Source organism: Musca domestica, unplaced genomic scaffold (assembly GCF_030504385.1).
Source record: "Musca domestica strain aabys unplaced genomic scaffold, Musca_domestica.polishedcontigs.V.1.1 9, whole genome shotgun sequence".
Classification (NCBI taxonomy): Eukaryota; Metazoa; Arthropoda; class Insecta; order Diptera; family Muscidae; genus Musca; species Musca domestica.
In genome coordinates, this window is record NW_026712435.1 from 12,899,255 (window position 1) to 12,916,889 (window position 17,635).

The following is a 17,635-nucleotide window of genomic DNA, read 5'->3' on the forward strand; positions in this document are numbered from 1 at the left end:
CATATTAGTGAGAATTTCATGTATTTTCGTATAAATTCCTATTAAAATCAACAAACATAAATTTTGAAAAAAGGAATTATTTCACTATGAATTACGAATCGTGACGTATGAACGGGTTAATTCGTGTACCTAATTCTGAGAGTGAACAACGTTGTTCGGTTTCCAATGGAAACATGCTATAAAACAGTAGATTCTTGCATTCTTCTTTTCTTAACAATTAAAAATTGTATGTAATGTGGCGTTTCCACTGCACTTGATTCGCTCTCTATTCGTTGTTTGACCCTTAACTATGAAAAAACTACCTAATTCTTCACACAAAATTTCCTGAGCGAACACTCATATTTGTACGTTGTTCAAATCAAATCACTCTCAGAACAACGAAAAAATATATCCCATCCCTAACAAATGAGAGCATTTATCGAAAAAATAAATTATGACATTTAAAAATTAAAAATAGAAAAATTTGATGAAATTTTAAAAATTTTTGGGAAGACTGAATTTTATGAATGAAAACTACAATGTTGAATGGCGTATGTACATTCAAACGAAAGTAAAATTTGTTTTCTCTCTCATTCGAGGTACGCATTTTGTCCACGAGTTAAAATTTCCACAGAAAACGCAAACAAAAGAGGCAACATTTTCAAAATGTTTCTATCAGCAGAAAAAATGTTTGACAAGTGTCTCTCCAGCAGAATTTAAAAATGCAAAAACACAAAAATGTGTTCAAAATGTCAACATTTACACAAAAAGTTGAAATCGTGAATGAAAATTGTAAAATTAATGATATAATAAATCTTTGGGAGAAAAACAATAATTTCTTCTATTCATATTAGTGAGAATTTCATGTATTTTCGTATAAATTCCCATTAAAATCAACAAACATAAATTTTGAAAAAAGGAATTATTTCACTATGAATTACGAATCGTGACGTATGAACGGGTTAATTCGTGTACCTAATTCTGAGAGTGAACAACGTTGTTCGGTTTCCAATGGAAACATGCTATAAAACAGTAGATTCTTGCATTCTTCTTTTCTTAACAATTAAAAATTGTATGTAATGTGGCGTTTCCACTGCACTTGATTCGCTCTCTATTCGTTGTTTGACCCTTAACTATGAAAAAACTACCTAATTCTTCACACAAAATTTCCTGAGCGAACACTCATATTTGTACGTTGTTCAAATCAAATCACTCTCAGAACAACGAAAAAATATATCCCATCCCTAACAAATGAGAGCATTTATCGAAAAAATAAATTATGACATTTAAAAATTAAAAATAGAAAAAATTGATGAAATTTTAAAAATTTTTGGGAAGACTGAAAATTATGAATGAAAACTACAATGTTGAATGGCGTATATACATTCAAACGAAAGTAAATTTTGTTTTCTCTCTCAATCGAGGTACGCATTTTGTCCACGAGTTAAAATTTCCACAGAAAACGCAAACAAAAGAGGCAACATTTTCAAAATGTTTCTATCGGCAAAAAAAATGTCTGACAAGTGTCTCTCCAGCAGAATTTAAAAATGGAAAAACACAAAAATGTGTTCAAAATGTCAACATTTACACAAAAAGTTGAAAACGTGAATGAAAATTGTAAAATTATTGATATAATAAATCTTTGGGAGAAAAACAAAAATTTCTTATATTCATATTAGTGAGAATTTCATGTATTTTCGTATAAATTCCCTTTAAAATCAACAAACAATTTTTTTGAAAAAAGGAATTATTTTACTATGAATTACGAATCGTGCCGTATGAACGGGTTAATTCGTGTACCTAATTCTGAGAGCGAACAACGTTGTTCGGTTTCCAATGGAAACATGCTATAAACGTACTTTAATATCGAATTTATTATCGAATATGGTGGCTATCGATATTTATCCAGCCCTAGCCCGTAGCTCGCTCGTATTTATACGTGTCGTGTTTTTTACGTGTCACTTTATTTACGAAGAAACGAAGAGAAGGTATTGTTAAAATTAATAAACATTCAAAATTCGTTAGGGTATTGTTTTATTAAAATATTAAAAAAAATAAGTTTTGAATATAATAATTGTGTCAGCGTTCTGATTGTTAAAGCTTAAACAAAAGTATAATAAATACACTTCCTGTTATTTTTTTTTGTTTATAGTGAATAAATTACTTATAAAATTTTAAAAGCAATACAATATGTTTATTAACTGAATTTATCAATGATTTGTTTTTCAGAATTTGGTTGTTGTTCAACTTCCCGTGAAAAAGAAAAAAAAACAACGAAACAAAAATGGCCCCACCACAGAGAATGCGAGTCGCCAACGAAAAAGCCAGCAAATACATTACAATGCGTGGAAATGTACCAAAATCATCGGTAAGATTATTACAATACAACAAAAGTGAAAACGATAGCCAATCATTTACCATTGGTCGGAAATAGAAATTGTAGAGGATCCATTGGACAAAAACTCCTAGAAACATGTAGAACAAAAGTGGCGAAAGTGCCACGCCATAACAATTTTACTTTGTTATGTGTGTATTTGTTGTCTTAGATGTCGATTGCCGCTTTACAGTGTATTTTATTGACTTTATTATCAAATTACTAGTATTTCGGTATTTGTTCTATCACTTTAAGTATTTTTGTCGATATGTAGATTTACACAATAACCGGATATCATCACAAAAATGTCGAATTTTGGCATAGTTTTTAGACAAGAATATATCTCGTTCCAAGGTTGTTTATTACATTTTATCTACTGAAAATAATAACAATGTCTCGTAACAATTTCGTTTACAAAAAACGCTAATAGTCGTTTAATCAATAGTTTTTGAAACTTTCACAAAGAACAGAACAGAAGGTAACCTCAACCTGCAATTAGCCTTGTCAAATTTAGCTGCACAAAAACAGGTTCCCTCCTCTGATTTGTGTATATACAGTGGATTTATGAATATACATTTAGATCATGAGATGTCAAATGTATAATTTTTAAAGAATTGTAAACATATGAGTGCACTAGCTTATTGTCTCAATTCTTCATTCTAATTGCGATAAAGTCATGCTGTACCAAGTGGATTTTGATATCTAGAATACCAATTCGTTGCAAATTTTACATATTTTAAATTCTCAGTACACAATTAAATTTTACTCCTTTTTTAAATATAAAAAACAATATTTACTTTGTGCAATTTTACAAAGTAACAAACGGATTTATTTGAAGTAGATCGTACTACCTATCAACATTTGGCTTTAGAGCAGTTTTAGTTTGATTTCAGAGGGAACTAATATTTTGGATGCATATCCAATTCGGAATCGATTTTCACTACATTTGACGGAGACATTTTAATCTTTTATACCAAATAACATTGCTAAGGTTGGAGATATATGTGGGAGCTATATCCAAATCTGAACCGATCTTGATCAAATTTGGCAGAGGTATTACTGGGCTGTGGCTTCTTCTGGATATTTCATTACGCATCGGTCGAATCCTATATATGGGAGCTATAGCTATATCTGAACCCATTTCCTCCGAATTCTATGTACTTGCTTCTAGACTGAAATCGTTCGGATGTGCCAAAATTTAGGTCATTTGGACTGATATTGGACATTTGGTTCCAAATTAACCCGAAATCGGTTGAAGGTATATATGGGAGCTATATCTAAATTTGAAAGCAAATATTGTTTGCAAAATTTGATCCTAATGGGATACTAAAAGTGACCTGCATTTTATTCACAAAAATACATGGACAGACGGACGGATTGATATACATAAATCGAATCAGAAAGTGATTCTATGAAGATCCTCAAAAGTAACTATGGGTCTATGTCGCTTCCTTGTCCATGTTACAAACAAATACACAAAGATATAAAACCATTATCACTATGTGGTGCAGGGTATAAAAAGGATGTATTTTCTTTAACTCGGTTTACTGTTGTTCCCCTAAGCTTGTCTAGTTTTATTTATTTATATTCCTCCTCGAATTATTTGTCATTTTTACTTCATTTTGTAGTATTTAGTATTTCGAAGTAGTGGTATGATATGTGTAGGGTTGAGTTATTTTTGTAATTTGACTTGGTTTGTTTTTATATCTTCAAATTAAATATGAATTTATCGTGTTACATTATAATTGAAATTTCTTCAGAAAAAGAAATCCTCAAAAATATTGACAGCAAAGGTAGTGGTTTGATCAATTATAACCAATACGAATGACTTTACGATTGAATGTATTTGTATTGACGCAATTTGTCCAAAAATGTTATAAAATGATTGCAACGTATTTTCTTTTTAACCTCTGAACTAAATATATGTACATTCTTGTTATCAACAACCATATAATAAAGCTCTTATTATCAAAATTATAATATTTATTAAATAATTCTTATTGATTTATATTCCAGAAAACAAAAGAAAACCAATATCCTGTGGGCCCCTGGCTTTTGGCACTATTCATCTTCGTCGTTTGTGGTTCGGCGATTTTCCAAATCATTCAATCAATTCGTGCTGCGTAAATAACTGATAAAAGAGGAACCCATTAGGAATCAGCTAAGGAGAATACAACATCCATAATTAAAATATCATAAACAAACAGTCCACAGACATTTAATCTATAAGACACAAACTGAGAATTTTACTTCAAATCGTTTTAGCCAGGTGTGAACATAACACAAACATTAATTGGAAAAGAAAAAAAATCAAGCAGACATGGTTCAAAGAAATGATGACGTTTATTTTAAGTGAAAAATAAAAGACGTTTGATTTGTTGATGCCTACTCCCAAATTAATAGCTGCTCTCACATATTTACATGTGAAAATTTCTTTGTCATGTTTACAAAAGTTGCATACATTCCTGTTTGAGGAAAAATAATCTTTTAATTATTTCCAAAATGTTCGTGTAATTACATAGATCTTTGCCGTATTTTGTTTAAAGCGATTTTTCCGTTCATTAAACACTAAGAGTTAGTAGTTAATAATAATAATAATATAAAGAATAACTCAGAAATATTATACTTTCTTCTTTTGTATGAAAAATGTGCATAAAGATATATAATATGAAAATGTTATAATATAAATATGTATATTAATTTTTTACTCAATAAATATTAAAAGAAAACTTTGCGTGTTGTTTATATTATTGTGGGGTCATCATTTAGATACTTACTAAGGGAAATGTGACTGAGAACGGAATTCTCCTACAACGACGAAATTCTACAATCCACAACTCTACTGAATCCTCAAAATTTTTCGACTTTGTTGAAAAGATTAAATAATTTAATCAAAGTAGTATTCAGATTAAGAAAAATATTGCAGGCGTGAGAATTTGCTTTCTTCATTACCAAGTAAGGAGTAACGTCGGCAGAGTTAACTCGTCGGATTCGAAGACGACAAACGAAGAAACCCCTAATAAAATATTATGACATGTGGATGTAAGACTTGAAACAATCCTTAATGTTTGTTACCGTGGCACATTGTGTTTAACTACAAATCGCAAGATTACGAGCCAACAATTAGACAAGTAAACCCCGTGAGGAAAGGACAAAAGTCGGGCGGGACCGACTATATGATACCCTACACCACTGGGCGTATTTAGTAGAGTATATTGGGAATTTATGCGAAGTAGATCATACCACCTATGAACCAAATAACATTGCTGTTGACTTCGATAGAGATTATATTAAAAAATATTTATTGGAGCAATAGGAATACCGGAAGGAGTTTCACCAAATGTTTAAATTCGGTTGAATATGAAAAAATCTATTCAATTTGGGCTGATATTACATATAGCATTTTTAGATTAAATGAAACCTTTTGCAGCGGAAATGAAACCTTTTGCAACCGAAATGAAACCATTTGCAACCGAAATGAAACTTTTTGCAAATCAAATAAAACTTTTAAATTTATAGAAGGAAAAATAACAAAACATTTTTTATTTTAGTAGTTTTTAAATTCAATCAATTAATTATAACTAATATATTGACAAAGAGGATTTTTTATTGATTACAAATATCTACATTTATTTATATTATTTCTTAAAATTTCAATTATTGTAATAACAAATGGTTCTTTATTGGTTTGATATAAAATGCTTCCATATTATTAAATTCCAAATTCTTAACGCTAAAAAGAGAAATTTAAACAAATTTTGGCCTTTATAGGTGTGGCCAGGACTGAAATGTGAAATTAAGCTTTACCACAATTTTTTATAGTTATAATATACTATTAATCTTACCTAATAAAGGATTCCCGCTTCGCAGCTTTATTGATTATGGAGATAGAGCAGTCGTGATTTCAATAGATAGATAAGTGGAAATCATTAAATCAACTATGATCATGATTGTATATACTTTATGGGGTCTACGACGACAAAAAAGGTACCTAATTCGGGTCTTTCTGCATCTACACTTGTGTTTTATGGAAGCTTTAAGAAAAAAATTTATAAAAACATAGTTATTAATAATCAATAAAAATTCTTCTTTAACTATGTATTAGTTATAATTAGTTGATTTAATTTTAAACCTACTAAAAATAAAAATGTTTTGTTATTTTTCCTTCTAAAAATCTTAAAGTTTCATTTGATTTGCAAAAAGTTTCATTTCGGTTGCAAAAGGTTTCATTTCGGTTGCAAAAGGTTTCATTCCCGCTGCAAAAGGTTTCACTTCCATTCCATTTGGTCTGATATTAGCCATTTGGTGCACGAAAAACCTGAAATCGGATAAAGATTTATATGAGAGCTATATCCAAGTCTAACCCGAACTTTACAAAATTTTAGAGACTTATTTTTGAGCCGATATCTGGTACCAAATATCATTCTTGTGGATAGCACATTACGCATGTGAGGGACATAAAACCCCAAATCGAATGAAACATATATATGGGAGCTATAGCAATATCTGAACCGATTTTCTCCAAATTTGATGTACTTGCTTCTAGACTAAATTCAGGCCATTTAGACTGATATTGACCATTTGGTGCACAATTAACCCGAAATCGGTTGAAGATATATATGGGAGCTACATCTAAATTTGAACCGATTCTCACCAATTTCAATTGTGTTCGTAATGACATTTTCATGACAATCGGATAAAATTTTGTTCACAAAATCGACTCAGTAAGTGATTCTATGACGATCCTCAAAAGTCTTTATCGCTCCCTTCTCCATGTTACAAACAAATGCACAAAGACATAATAGGTAGGGTATAAACATTGAGTTGGTCCGGCCCGGTTAGGCTGCAAATATAAGTGAGACCGGTTGGAGAATATCTATATATATAAATGAAAGTTGTGTTAGTTACTACGCTTATAACTTAAGAACCGCTGAACTGATTTTAATGATTCATACAAATTCGGAATTGTCTCTTATCCGAAAAGGATAATATCCAAAAAAATCGCGTAAAAATGTGATATGTTAACATTTTCATTTTGACTTTTCAAATGTACAATAGTAATGTTTTATTTTGCATGATTTTTTCCTTTTTGACTTACTTTTTTCTAATGTACATTCGTAGTGTTTTTTATATTTTATTTTTGAATTCGAATATTAGTACCAATTTATTTAATTGACTTGATTTCTTGAGAACTGAAATTGATGGCGGGTTACATGGAAGTGTAGTACCAAATTATGTGGTGGCGAAACGGAATAGATGATACCGAAATAATTTAATGCGGTCACACCAAAGTTAAAAGATAATTACTTTTTCAAAATCGTTAAAAAAATCACGAAAAAAGAGATCTCCTTACAATAATTCTCAAAACGGGAAAATATGGAAAAAAATTTCCAATGGAATTGAATTTTAAAATAAAAGTACATTCTATTGACAAACTTTGTAAGGGTCTTTAGGCAGTTGCTGTAAAAAATCGGCGAACAAGTTGAAGATTTTTTCAATTTGTTATTCTTCTTTTGTCAATTTTTTTTCAATTTGTAATATCACATTGAATTCAATGGATTTTTTGTGAACAAAATAAAGAATAATTTTTCACTATATACAATTTTTCACCAAAAAAATGAAATAAGTGCGAAATACGATGGTAACTGACATCTACCTTTCAACTCCAGGGCCTACATCGTGCTTCAGCTGGAAGATACGCAGACATTTAAACAAACAAAAATGTCCGAAAAAGACTAATGGGGCTTATTTCAAAGCGCGGCCCTACTTCTTTCATGTGACAATAATCCGTCCAATGAGAGCTCAAAATGCAAAAATTTTTGGGAGTACAATCAGTAAAATACCAAATATAAAGGGTGCAAAATAGTAGAGCGAATGGGACTTTTAGTAAGAAAAGGATTTCTATCCTTCCAAAAATTCTTCCTGAACATTTAATGTCGACCACTAAAAATTGTATTTATGCTACCCTGGGGTAAGGAACCATCGTACAGATAATTGCCACATAGAAATTTATTCATGTAAAGTCCCCACATTGGAGTATCCCCAAGTCCACTTTCACATCTAATGTGTGGTCAGAAAAGAAAAATTTGTATTCTATTGAATTTGTAACCCCCAAGAGAATATTGGTTGGGAACGTAGATTTGGGATATACATCTATATGAAATAAATTGTGAAAACATGAACAAATTACAAATATAAGAAAGTAGCACGGGACCGAATATTTGTTGAATCGTCATTGAATTATACTATGATGAAAAATATGGACTTTATGGGGTCTCCAATTTACAATTTAAATTACAAATAAAATTAGTTCCCATATTACGGTAATGGGTGTAAAATAGTAATTATATTTGACTATTCTGAAATCAGTCTGACCTCAATTATGAGGTGGATAAAACTATTTTTACTTATTTAAATCACGTGATTTTTTTTCAGTTTGACATGCTATGTTGTTCTGCTATATTTTCGATTTGGCCTCTATTTGTCATCTTGGATTATAAGGGGTGAAGAAAGTTTTCAATATAGGTCGATGTTTCGCATTTAACCATATTTCAAAGGATTTGGCTAAAAATGTGTATTTAGGGGTGAAAATCTTACACAAAAATTTCAACATATCTACAAATTTTAGAATTTTCTCCATGTAATAGTACCCCCTCAAGTCCACCTTTTGGCGGACATACAGACCGACATGGTTAGGGGGACTTATGAGGACTATAATGCACAATCTGAGGTGCTAATGGGTTTAAAAAAGTAATTAACTTTGCTTACTCTTAAATCAATTAGCCCTCAATTATGAGTTGTACAAATTACAGTAAATTCCAAATTACTGCTCATTTGACTAAAAATTAAAAACTAATCGACCAGTACGTGAACATTTATAACATTCATATCTTTGAATAATTATGCTTTGACAAATATGCATAATAGACAAAAAATACGGGCCGGCAACGCGGACCGGGCCAGCTAGTTATTAATAAATAAAGTTTAAAATTTAGACAATTTTCGAAAAAAAAAGTATCATTATCTATTGAGAGTCTCAAAAACCAAATGGGTGGGTGGGCGCCGTTATGTGAAAACCGTGGATCTATTGCAAATTACAAATACGATATTTTACAAAAATCCGTTAGAAAGTGTAGCTTATATCGTCAAAATATCGAATATCTGAGAGTATCGTTATATGTCCGCTAAAAGAAAGTAAGGACCTTCATATGCAACGTTCTGCCACCGGAGCATGAACCCATTACACACTACAAAGACCAAATGTTAGGGAAATCCGTGAAAAAATTTGACTAAAACCATCAAATTACCGAATGTCGTGAGTTACCGCTATATGGGGACTATGTAAAAACTTGGACCTACTTATACACTTTTCCACCACCGAAGCTAGAAACCATTACGGACTACGTATACCAATTTTTAGACAAATACGTGGAGAAATGTGACCATAACCATAAAAATAGAGAATATCGGGAGGTATCATTATATGGAGGCTATAGTAAACTGTGGACCTTAAAAGCCAATGTTCCGCCACCAGAGGTAGAACCCGTTACAAATTCTTAATATCAAGAGGGACTTCGTTAAATCGATTTAGAATTTAAATTATTCACGACAAATATTTAGAGGTGTGTCAAGCCATTTCGGAGAGGGACCCAATCGACAAAAAAGATTTTTCAAGAAATATGTTCAGCAAGTATATAAAAAATACCATTTCGAGGAGCGCCAGAGAAGCAATTTTACATTTATCAGTACTACGTTACGTTCGCACAGACCACTACATTTCTTCTTAGATGCATAAACATGCCTTTCGTAGGTATGTTTTTTATAGTAAAAAGCCAACAATTAATTTTCCATTTGCAATACTTTTATTGGTCGATGGATAGAATGTATAGTGTAAACTTATCTCAATTTTATTTCTATATACTTAAACTAATATCAACTTTTATATTCGGTGTCTACATTTTATACAGAACTTCATCTTCTTTCGGCAGTTTTTATGTTACTCGCCCGTGTTACATTTGTACGGGCGCCACGATTCGTTGCTTTTGATTGCGCTTGCGTAGGAGTAACAACACTTGCAGCGGGCACTGTAGCACCAACCACTGGTTGCACAGGCTTGGTAACTACCTGAACACCGCTAACGCCAATCGCCTGTGGTCGATTGCCATTAGCTCCCACAACTCCCGTCGGCATTTGTTGCGGCTGAGTAACCACCATATTTGGAGATGTTCCTGGTGTCATTTGCGTTGGCGTCATAACCATACCAACTTGAGGTACTGGCCCTCCTGGAACTGCGCCGACTTGTTGTTCCGGACGCTTCGGTTCACTCATATTAATGGACTCGTTAAATGTCATGCAAAACTCGCCGATTTTGTAAACTTCGCCATTCTTGCCAGAGTATAGGGTCAAACAATGTCGCCAAATTGAAGCGTAGCCTTTCGTCAACTTGATTATATCACCAGGAGTAATAAGCTTTCCCGGTTCATCCCATATACTAACATTAATGCAGGCTGTATGGTCGCCGACTTTAAAGTTTCTAACTTCTCGGTTTTCTTTCGTTACAGTGGCGTTTCCGATTTCCAGGACAATAAAAATTACATTGATATTTTTAAGGCCGGGCTTAATGTCCTTAATAGGTATACACTCTCCGTTGTACATTGCGATTGGGCCTTCGACTTTGATTTTTGCTTGCTTCTTGAAATCTACACAACTAGGTTCAATATTACTAATTATTCGTTTAGGGACGAACTATTCAATCACTATATTCACAGAAAGGAAATATTAGAACTATTCTAGCTCGATTGCTGCTAAAACCGTGTTTACAAATGGCCAGATAAAAAATAAATGTCTATTGTAATAAAAAATATCAGTAAATTAAACAAAGGATGGAACAACTCAAAAAAAAACATGTACTTTCCACTTTTTTGTAAACAAATCATACATTCATATTTTGTGTATAATGCACACAAGTTTCCCATAATGCACGTGTGAAAATTCATGGCGAATGCACTTTGCGTTGTTTTCAAGCTTTATTTTCATAAAATAATATTGTCCTTCTATCTTAGAGTCGATTTTGTCGATAATCCCAACATTCTTGTTCATTAATCCCAACATCGTACAATATCAATACATTTTCAATATCAATATCGTACATTTTCCTAATACAAAAAATTTTTGAGAAAAAATGTAATATTTACAAAGTAATACAGAAAAAAACTGTAGTACAAGGTGCGTTTTATTCCTAGTTACTTTGAAGTTAAACTCTCTGGCATTTTAAGATCCGCATAGTTCTCGCGAGTACTTCAAGCATGTTCTGAAACTCAAACACTTGAACTGGAAAGAAAATACCTGTCCGATCCGATTCGCCATTTATCATGGCACAATAAAAAGTTAAGGTAGAGCTTCCAGCTGATTACAAAATTTTCCTAAGTGTGCCCGACATCTGCCAACTTTGTGTATGTATTTGTTGTATTAAAAAATGAAAACAAAATATTTTCAAAATCAATGATTGGAAGAAACTTAAATTACCGGCCGCGCATTAACGATATTAATCAGATTTACCATGTAATTGAAAGATTGGACATTCAGGATTATATTTTTGAGAGAACATCCAGTCATTTCATTCATCATCTATTTGACTCATTTAAAATATGAACAATACATATCAAATAAATGAAAACAACTAAACTGTAATTTTGAATAATTCTGACAGGAAGCAGCAGATGTTGTAAAAAGAATCCCGTCCCCCAAGAAAAAAATAGTTTTCCGGAATCAGGGTAAAATACCTACCTCTGGAAAAATATTCATTTTCGTTGCATCTAAATTTAAAAAAAAATCAAATTAATTTATTTTCAATACAAAAAAAAAAAAAAAAAAAAAAATACACACATATAAAGAAAGTGTGTATTTGTTTGAACATAATACAGCACCAAATGGAAAACATTAGTTGTGTTCCAGTACTTTTTTAGTAGTAAAACTAGCAGAATAGACAACTGTTCGAAATGTCATTCTCATTTAGGTTTGCTCAAAAAATAAGGGAACGGAAAATTAGCAGAAATGCGATAAAATGTCAAAATTCAAAATTCCAAAAGTAAACAGTCTAAATCGGACTGGTGAAACCTTACTGAAAAGAGCACCAACATTTAAAAAATGAGTATTGAAGACGATAAGTTAAAATTAATCTATATATATAAAAGAAAGTTGTGTTAGTTACTACGCTTATAACTTAAGAACCGCTGGACTGATTTTAACGATTCATACAAATTCGGAATTGTCTCCTCTCCGAAAAGGATAATATCCAAAAAAATCGCGTAAGAATGTGATATATTAACATTTTCATTTTGACTTTTCAAATGTACAATAGTAATGTTTTATTTTGCATGATTTTTTTCTATTTTGACTTACTTTTTTCTAATGTACATTTGTAGTGTTTTTTTATATTTTATTTTTGAATTCAAATATTAATACCAATTTATTTAATTGACTTGATTTTTTGAGAAATGAAAATGGTGGCGAGTTACATGGAAGTGTAGTACCGAATTATGTGGTGGCGAAACGGAATAGATGATGTCGAAATAATTTAATGGAATCGAATTTTAAAATAGAAGTACATTCTATTGACAAACTATATAAGGATCTTTAAATATTTGCTGTAAAAAATCAGCGAATAAGTTGAAGATTTTTTCAATGTGTTATTCTTCTTTTGTCAATTTTTTTTTTTTTCAATTTTTATTATCTAATGAATTCAGAAAATTTTTTGTGAACAAAATAAAGAATAATTTTTCACTATATACAAATTTTCACCAAAAAATGAAATAAGAGGGAAATACGATGTTAACTGACATCTACCTTTGAACTCCAGGGCCGACATCGTGGTTCAGCTGGAAGATGCGAACACATTTGAACAAACAAAAATTACCGAAGAAGCCTAATGGGGCTCATTTCAAAGCGTGGAACTACTTCTTTCCTGTCACAATAATCCGTCCAATGTACAATCAGAAAAATACCGAATATAAAGGGTGGAAAATAGTAGAGCGAATGGGACTCTTAGTAAGAAAAGGATTTCTATCCTTCCAGAAATTCTTCCCAAACATTCAAGATACCTTAAATCGCTTTTGCAGGTTATGATATCGATCATAACTGACGGATAAGGGTACAACCTGATTTCATATTTATATAACCATCGTATGATTTAAGCTATATTTGGCATCTTTGTTTCTAAGAAGGTAGAGAACCTCTTCGCATAAAATTTGAAATTTTCAGAGTAGGGCCCATTTTGGTCTTGACCACATTCATTAATTGATTTGGCTAAAAATTGTATTTATGCTACCCTGGGGTAGGGAACCATCATACAGATAATTGTCACATAGGAATTTATTTAAGTAAAGTCCCCACATTGGAGTATCCCCAAGTCCAATTTCACATCTAATTGGTGGTCAGAAAAAAATTTTGTTTTCTATGGAATTTGTAACCCCCAAGAGAATATTGGTTGGGCCACGTTTTGGTATAACCCTTATATAAATGTATCCCTGATTTCAGCTGTGACCGTGGTCTTGGCCATGTTTTCAACTGATTTGGCCATTATTTGCTGTATTTAGGCTACTTTCTTACAGAAAAATGTCAACATACGTAAATATTTTGGTACAGTCCCCATATAGTCCCCAGGCCCGCCGATCTATAGTGATGTTTACCGATTGGCGAACAACAACGCGGGTATTGTTTAATCGTCATTGAATTTTACTATGAACAAGAACATAGACTTTTTGGGGACTCTAATGCGCAATTTGAGGTGCTAAGGTAATGGGTGTAAAAGCGTAATTAACTTTGACTATTCAGAAATCATTTTGCCCTCCTTCCATAGTTATTTATTTCTATTTAGTCGAATCAATATTTATATTAAAATTTGTTCACCTTTATGAGCTAGATTTGTGAAATATTATGCTATGCAAAATTTGCATTAAAGAGTAAAACTACGGGCCGGCAACGCGGACCGGGCCAGCTAGTAATTTATAATAATAATTGATTGGAATGGCATATGGAACTTTCTTGCTTCATACGATCCAAATTTGGTTTTTAGTAGTGTTGGTGTGGATGCCAAATGTGCCAGCATAACTTCTCTTTTGGATTCCCTATACTCGTTTGTTCCGGTGGTTAGGAAAAAGATCAAACACTCAGTTGATCCCTGGATGAAGTCTACTGATGTAAGATTTGCTGTGTCTTTAAGGGATTTGGCCTTCTCGTCTTTTCAGAATGAACGAACACAAGAACACTGGCGGGTAATGATCATGAATATATTGATATCGATGTTAATAGCTTAAATGATTTCTTCTCTAGTTCTTCTTTGAATACTCCTGTTATGCCCCTAAATTTGGAAAGTTTTACGGACTCAGACTCATCTTTCACTTTTCGTTGTGTGGATGAATCTGAATTTATAGAAGATTTATGCAACGTAAAGTCAAAATCAATAGGTGTTGATGGGATTCCTATTGCATTTATAAAGAAGGTTTTTCCTTACATCTCCAACCTGATTTTGGACTTAGTTAATTGCATATTAACTACATCTACATTCCCCCATCATTGGAAAGCTGCTAGAGTGGTACCGATTCCTAAATGTCGTTCGGTCAGAGAACCATGTGATCTAAGGCCTATATCAATTTTACCAGCTCTATCAAAGGTTGTGGAGTCCATTATTAAGAAACAAATGCTTGAGTATTGTTCTCAAAGAATTACTGAATCTCAGTATGCTTTCCGTAAAAGATACTGCTTTTCATTTTATATGTCAATGATCTCCCGCTACATGTAAACTCATCAGCTTGTGAAACGTATTTGTTTGCTGATGATATTTTTATCCTCTTCAATGGTTGTCGTGAATTTCCAATGTTACTTGAGAATGACATTAATGTGTATCTGAGACGCTTTGTTGATTGGGCAGCGAGAAATTCATTAAATATTAACTCATCTAAAACCAAGGCTTTGGATTTTAGATTTAGTAACAGATCTGTACACCTACTAAATATATTTATTGGTGAAGACAAAGTTGATTTTGTTCACCAGCATAAGTGCCTTGGAGTTACAATTGATTGTGAACTTTCCTTCAAACATCATATTGATGCTTTAATGGGTAGAGTATATAGCGTTTTACGTCAGATTTATTCGTCAAACATGTACTTAACACAAAATGTAAAACATACTTTAGCAAGTTCTCTATTGATGACACAAGTCTTGTACGGTATTGAGGTATTTTCTGGAACTGTTGCTTCAAATATAAATAGGCTAAAGCGTATTGTTAACACAATTACACGTTTTGTATATAATCTACGACGTGGCAGTCATGTATCTAGTCATGTTATACGTTTTCTGGGGTGTTCCTTTGACATGTTTATTAAATACCGCTGCTTATTACTTTTTTATAACGTTATTAAAAATAATGTCCCTTACTCATTTAGAACGTCCTTTACCTTTACTCATTCATCCAGAAACCCACAGATTTTTATACCTAGAATCTTTAAAAATGTTTTTGCTAGATCGTTTTTGGTCAGAGTTGCGAGATGTTGGAATACGCTTCCACTCGAATTACGCATATTTTCCCAGAGTAACAATGCTTTTCGCCTCAAGATTCTGCAATTATTTCTAAACACATCTTAGTTGTGTCTAAATGTAGTTTATGGTAAATGTATTATATAATACACAACTTAAGAATTAAGATGCCGCTTACTGAATATTTTATGTAGTAAAATAGTTTAATTTGTTTTAATGGCTGGGGAGCCAACTTTTCTTTTCTTTTTTGAATATTAGAGTAAAAGTAGAAATAGTTTTAAATAAATTAAGAATCTTTATATCTATATATATAAAAGAAAGTTGTGTTAGTTACTACGCTTATAACTTAAGAACCGCTGGACTGATTTTAACGATTCATACAAATTCGGAATTGTCTCCTCTCCGAAAAGGATAATATCCAAAAAAATCGCGTAAGAATGTGATATATTAACATTTTCATTTTGACTTTTCAAATGTACAATAGTAATGTTTTATTTTGCATGATTTTTTTCTATTTTGACTTACTTTTTTCTAATGTACATTTGTAGTGTTTTTTTATATTTTATTTTTGAATTCAAATATTAATACCAATTTATTTAATTGACTTGATTTTTTGAGAAATGAAAATGGTGGCGAGTTACATGGAAGTGTAGTACCGAATTATGTGGTGGCGAAACGGAATAGATGATGTCGAAATAATTTAATGGAATCGAATTTTAAAATAGAAGTACATTCTATTGACAAACTATATAAGGATCTTTAAATATTTGCTGTAAAAAATCAGCGAATAAGTTGAAGATTTTTTCAATGTGTTATTCTTCTTTTGTCAATTTTTTTTTTTTCAATTTTTATTATCTAATGAATTCAGAAAATTTTTTGTGAACAAAATAAAGAATAATTTTTCACTATATACAAATTTTCACCAAAAAATGAAATAAGAGGGAAATACGATGTTAACTGACATCTACCTTTGAACTCCAGGGCCGACATCGTGGTTCAGCTGGAAGATGCGAACACATTTGAACAAACAAAAATTACCGAAGAAGCCTAATGGGGCTCATTTCAAAGCGTGGAACTACTTCTTTCCTGTCACAATAATCCGTCCAATGTACAATCAGAAAAATACCGAATATAAAGGGTGGAAAATAGTAGAGCGAATGGGACTCTTAGTAAGAAAAGGATTTCTATCCTTCCAGAAATTCTTCCCAAACATTCAAGATACCTTAAATCGCTTTTGCAGGTTATGATATCGATCATAACTGACGGATAAGGGTACAACCTGATTTCATATTTATATAACCATCGTATGATTTAAGCTATATTTGGCATCTTTGTTTCTAAGAAGGTAGAGAACCTCTTCGCATAAAATTTGAAATTTTCAGAGTAGGGCCCATTTTGGTCTTGACCACATTCATTAATTGATTTGGCTAAAAATTGTATTTATGCTACCCTGGGGTAGGGAACCATCATACAGATAATTGTCACATAGGAATTTATTTAAGTAAAGTCCCCACATTGGAGTATCCCCAAGTCCAATTTCACATCTAATTGGTGGTCAGAAAAAAATTTTGTTTTCTATGGAATTTGTAACCCCCAAGAGAATATTGGTTGGGCCACGTTTTGGTATAACCCTTATATAAATGTATCCCTGATTTCAGCTGTGACCGTGGTCTTGGCCATGTTTTCAACTGATTTGGCCATTATTTGCTGTATTTAGGCTACTTTCTTACAGAAAAATGTCAACATACG

General features: G+C 32.0%; 2 protein-coding genes across 4 annotated transcripts in view; one reads left to right on the plus strand and one right to left on the minus strand.

The window, feature by feature from the left end:
- LOC101893473 (stress-associated endoplasmic reticulum protein 2) overlaps positions 1–5,082 on the plus strand; it is a 95,911-nt gene extending 90,829 nt beyond the window's left edge. Inside the window, exons 1-3 of one of the 3 annotated variants that reach the window (XM_005181158.4) lie at positions 1,837–1,967; positions 2,209–2,347; positions 4,370–5,082. In XM_005181158.4, the coding sequence (XP_005181215.1) occupies positions 2,264–2,347; positions 4,370–4,480 (195 nt within the window). In that variant the 5' untranslated portion in view covers positions 1,837–1,967; positions 2,209–2,263 and the 3' untranslated portion in view covers positions 4,481–5,082. Of the gene's footprint in view, positions 1–1,836; positions 2,091–2,208; positions 2,348–4,369 lie in introns of those variants that run through there. The other 2 variants (XM_005181159.4, XM_059131894.1) reach the window with 2 other exon arrangements.
- A 5,110-nt stretch (positions 5,083–10,192) lies between these two features.
- LOC101893136 (SOSS complex subunit B homolog) lies at positions 10,193–11,099 on the minus strand. The gene has a single exon (XM_005181156.4). It carries the CDS (start codon positions 11,006–11,008, stop codon positions 10,325–10,327), a length of 684 nt encoding a protein of 227 aa, XP_005181213.1. The 5' UTR covers positions 11,009–11,099; the 3' UTR covers positions 10,193–10,324.
- Positions 11,100–17,635: the final 6,536 nt, after the last annotated feature.

Bases quoted from the DNA above. Each gene is read 5' to 3' on its own strand.
- LOC101893136 (XM_005181156.4), bottom strand. From the start codon at position 11,008: ATGTACAACGGAGAGTGTATACCTATTAAGGACATTAAGCCCGGCCTT.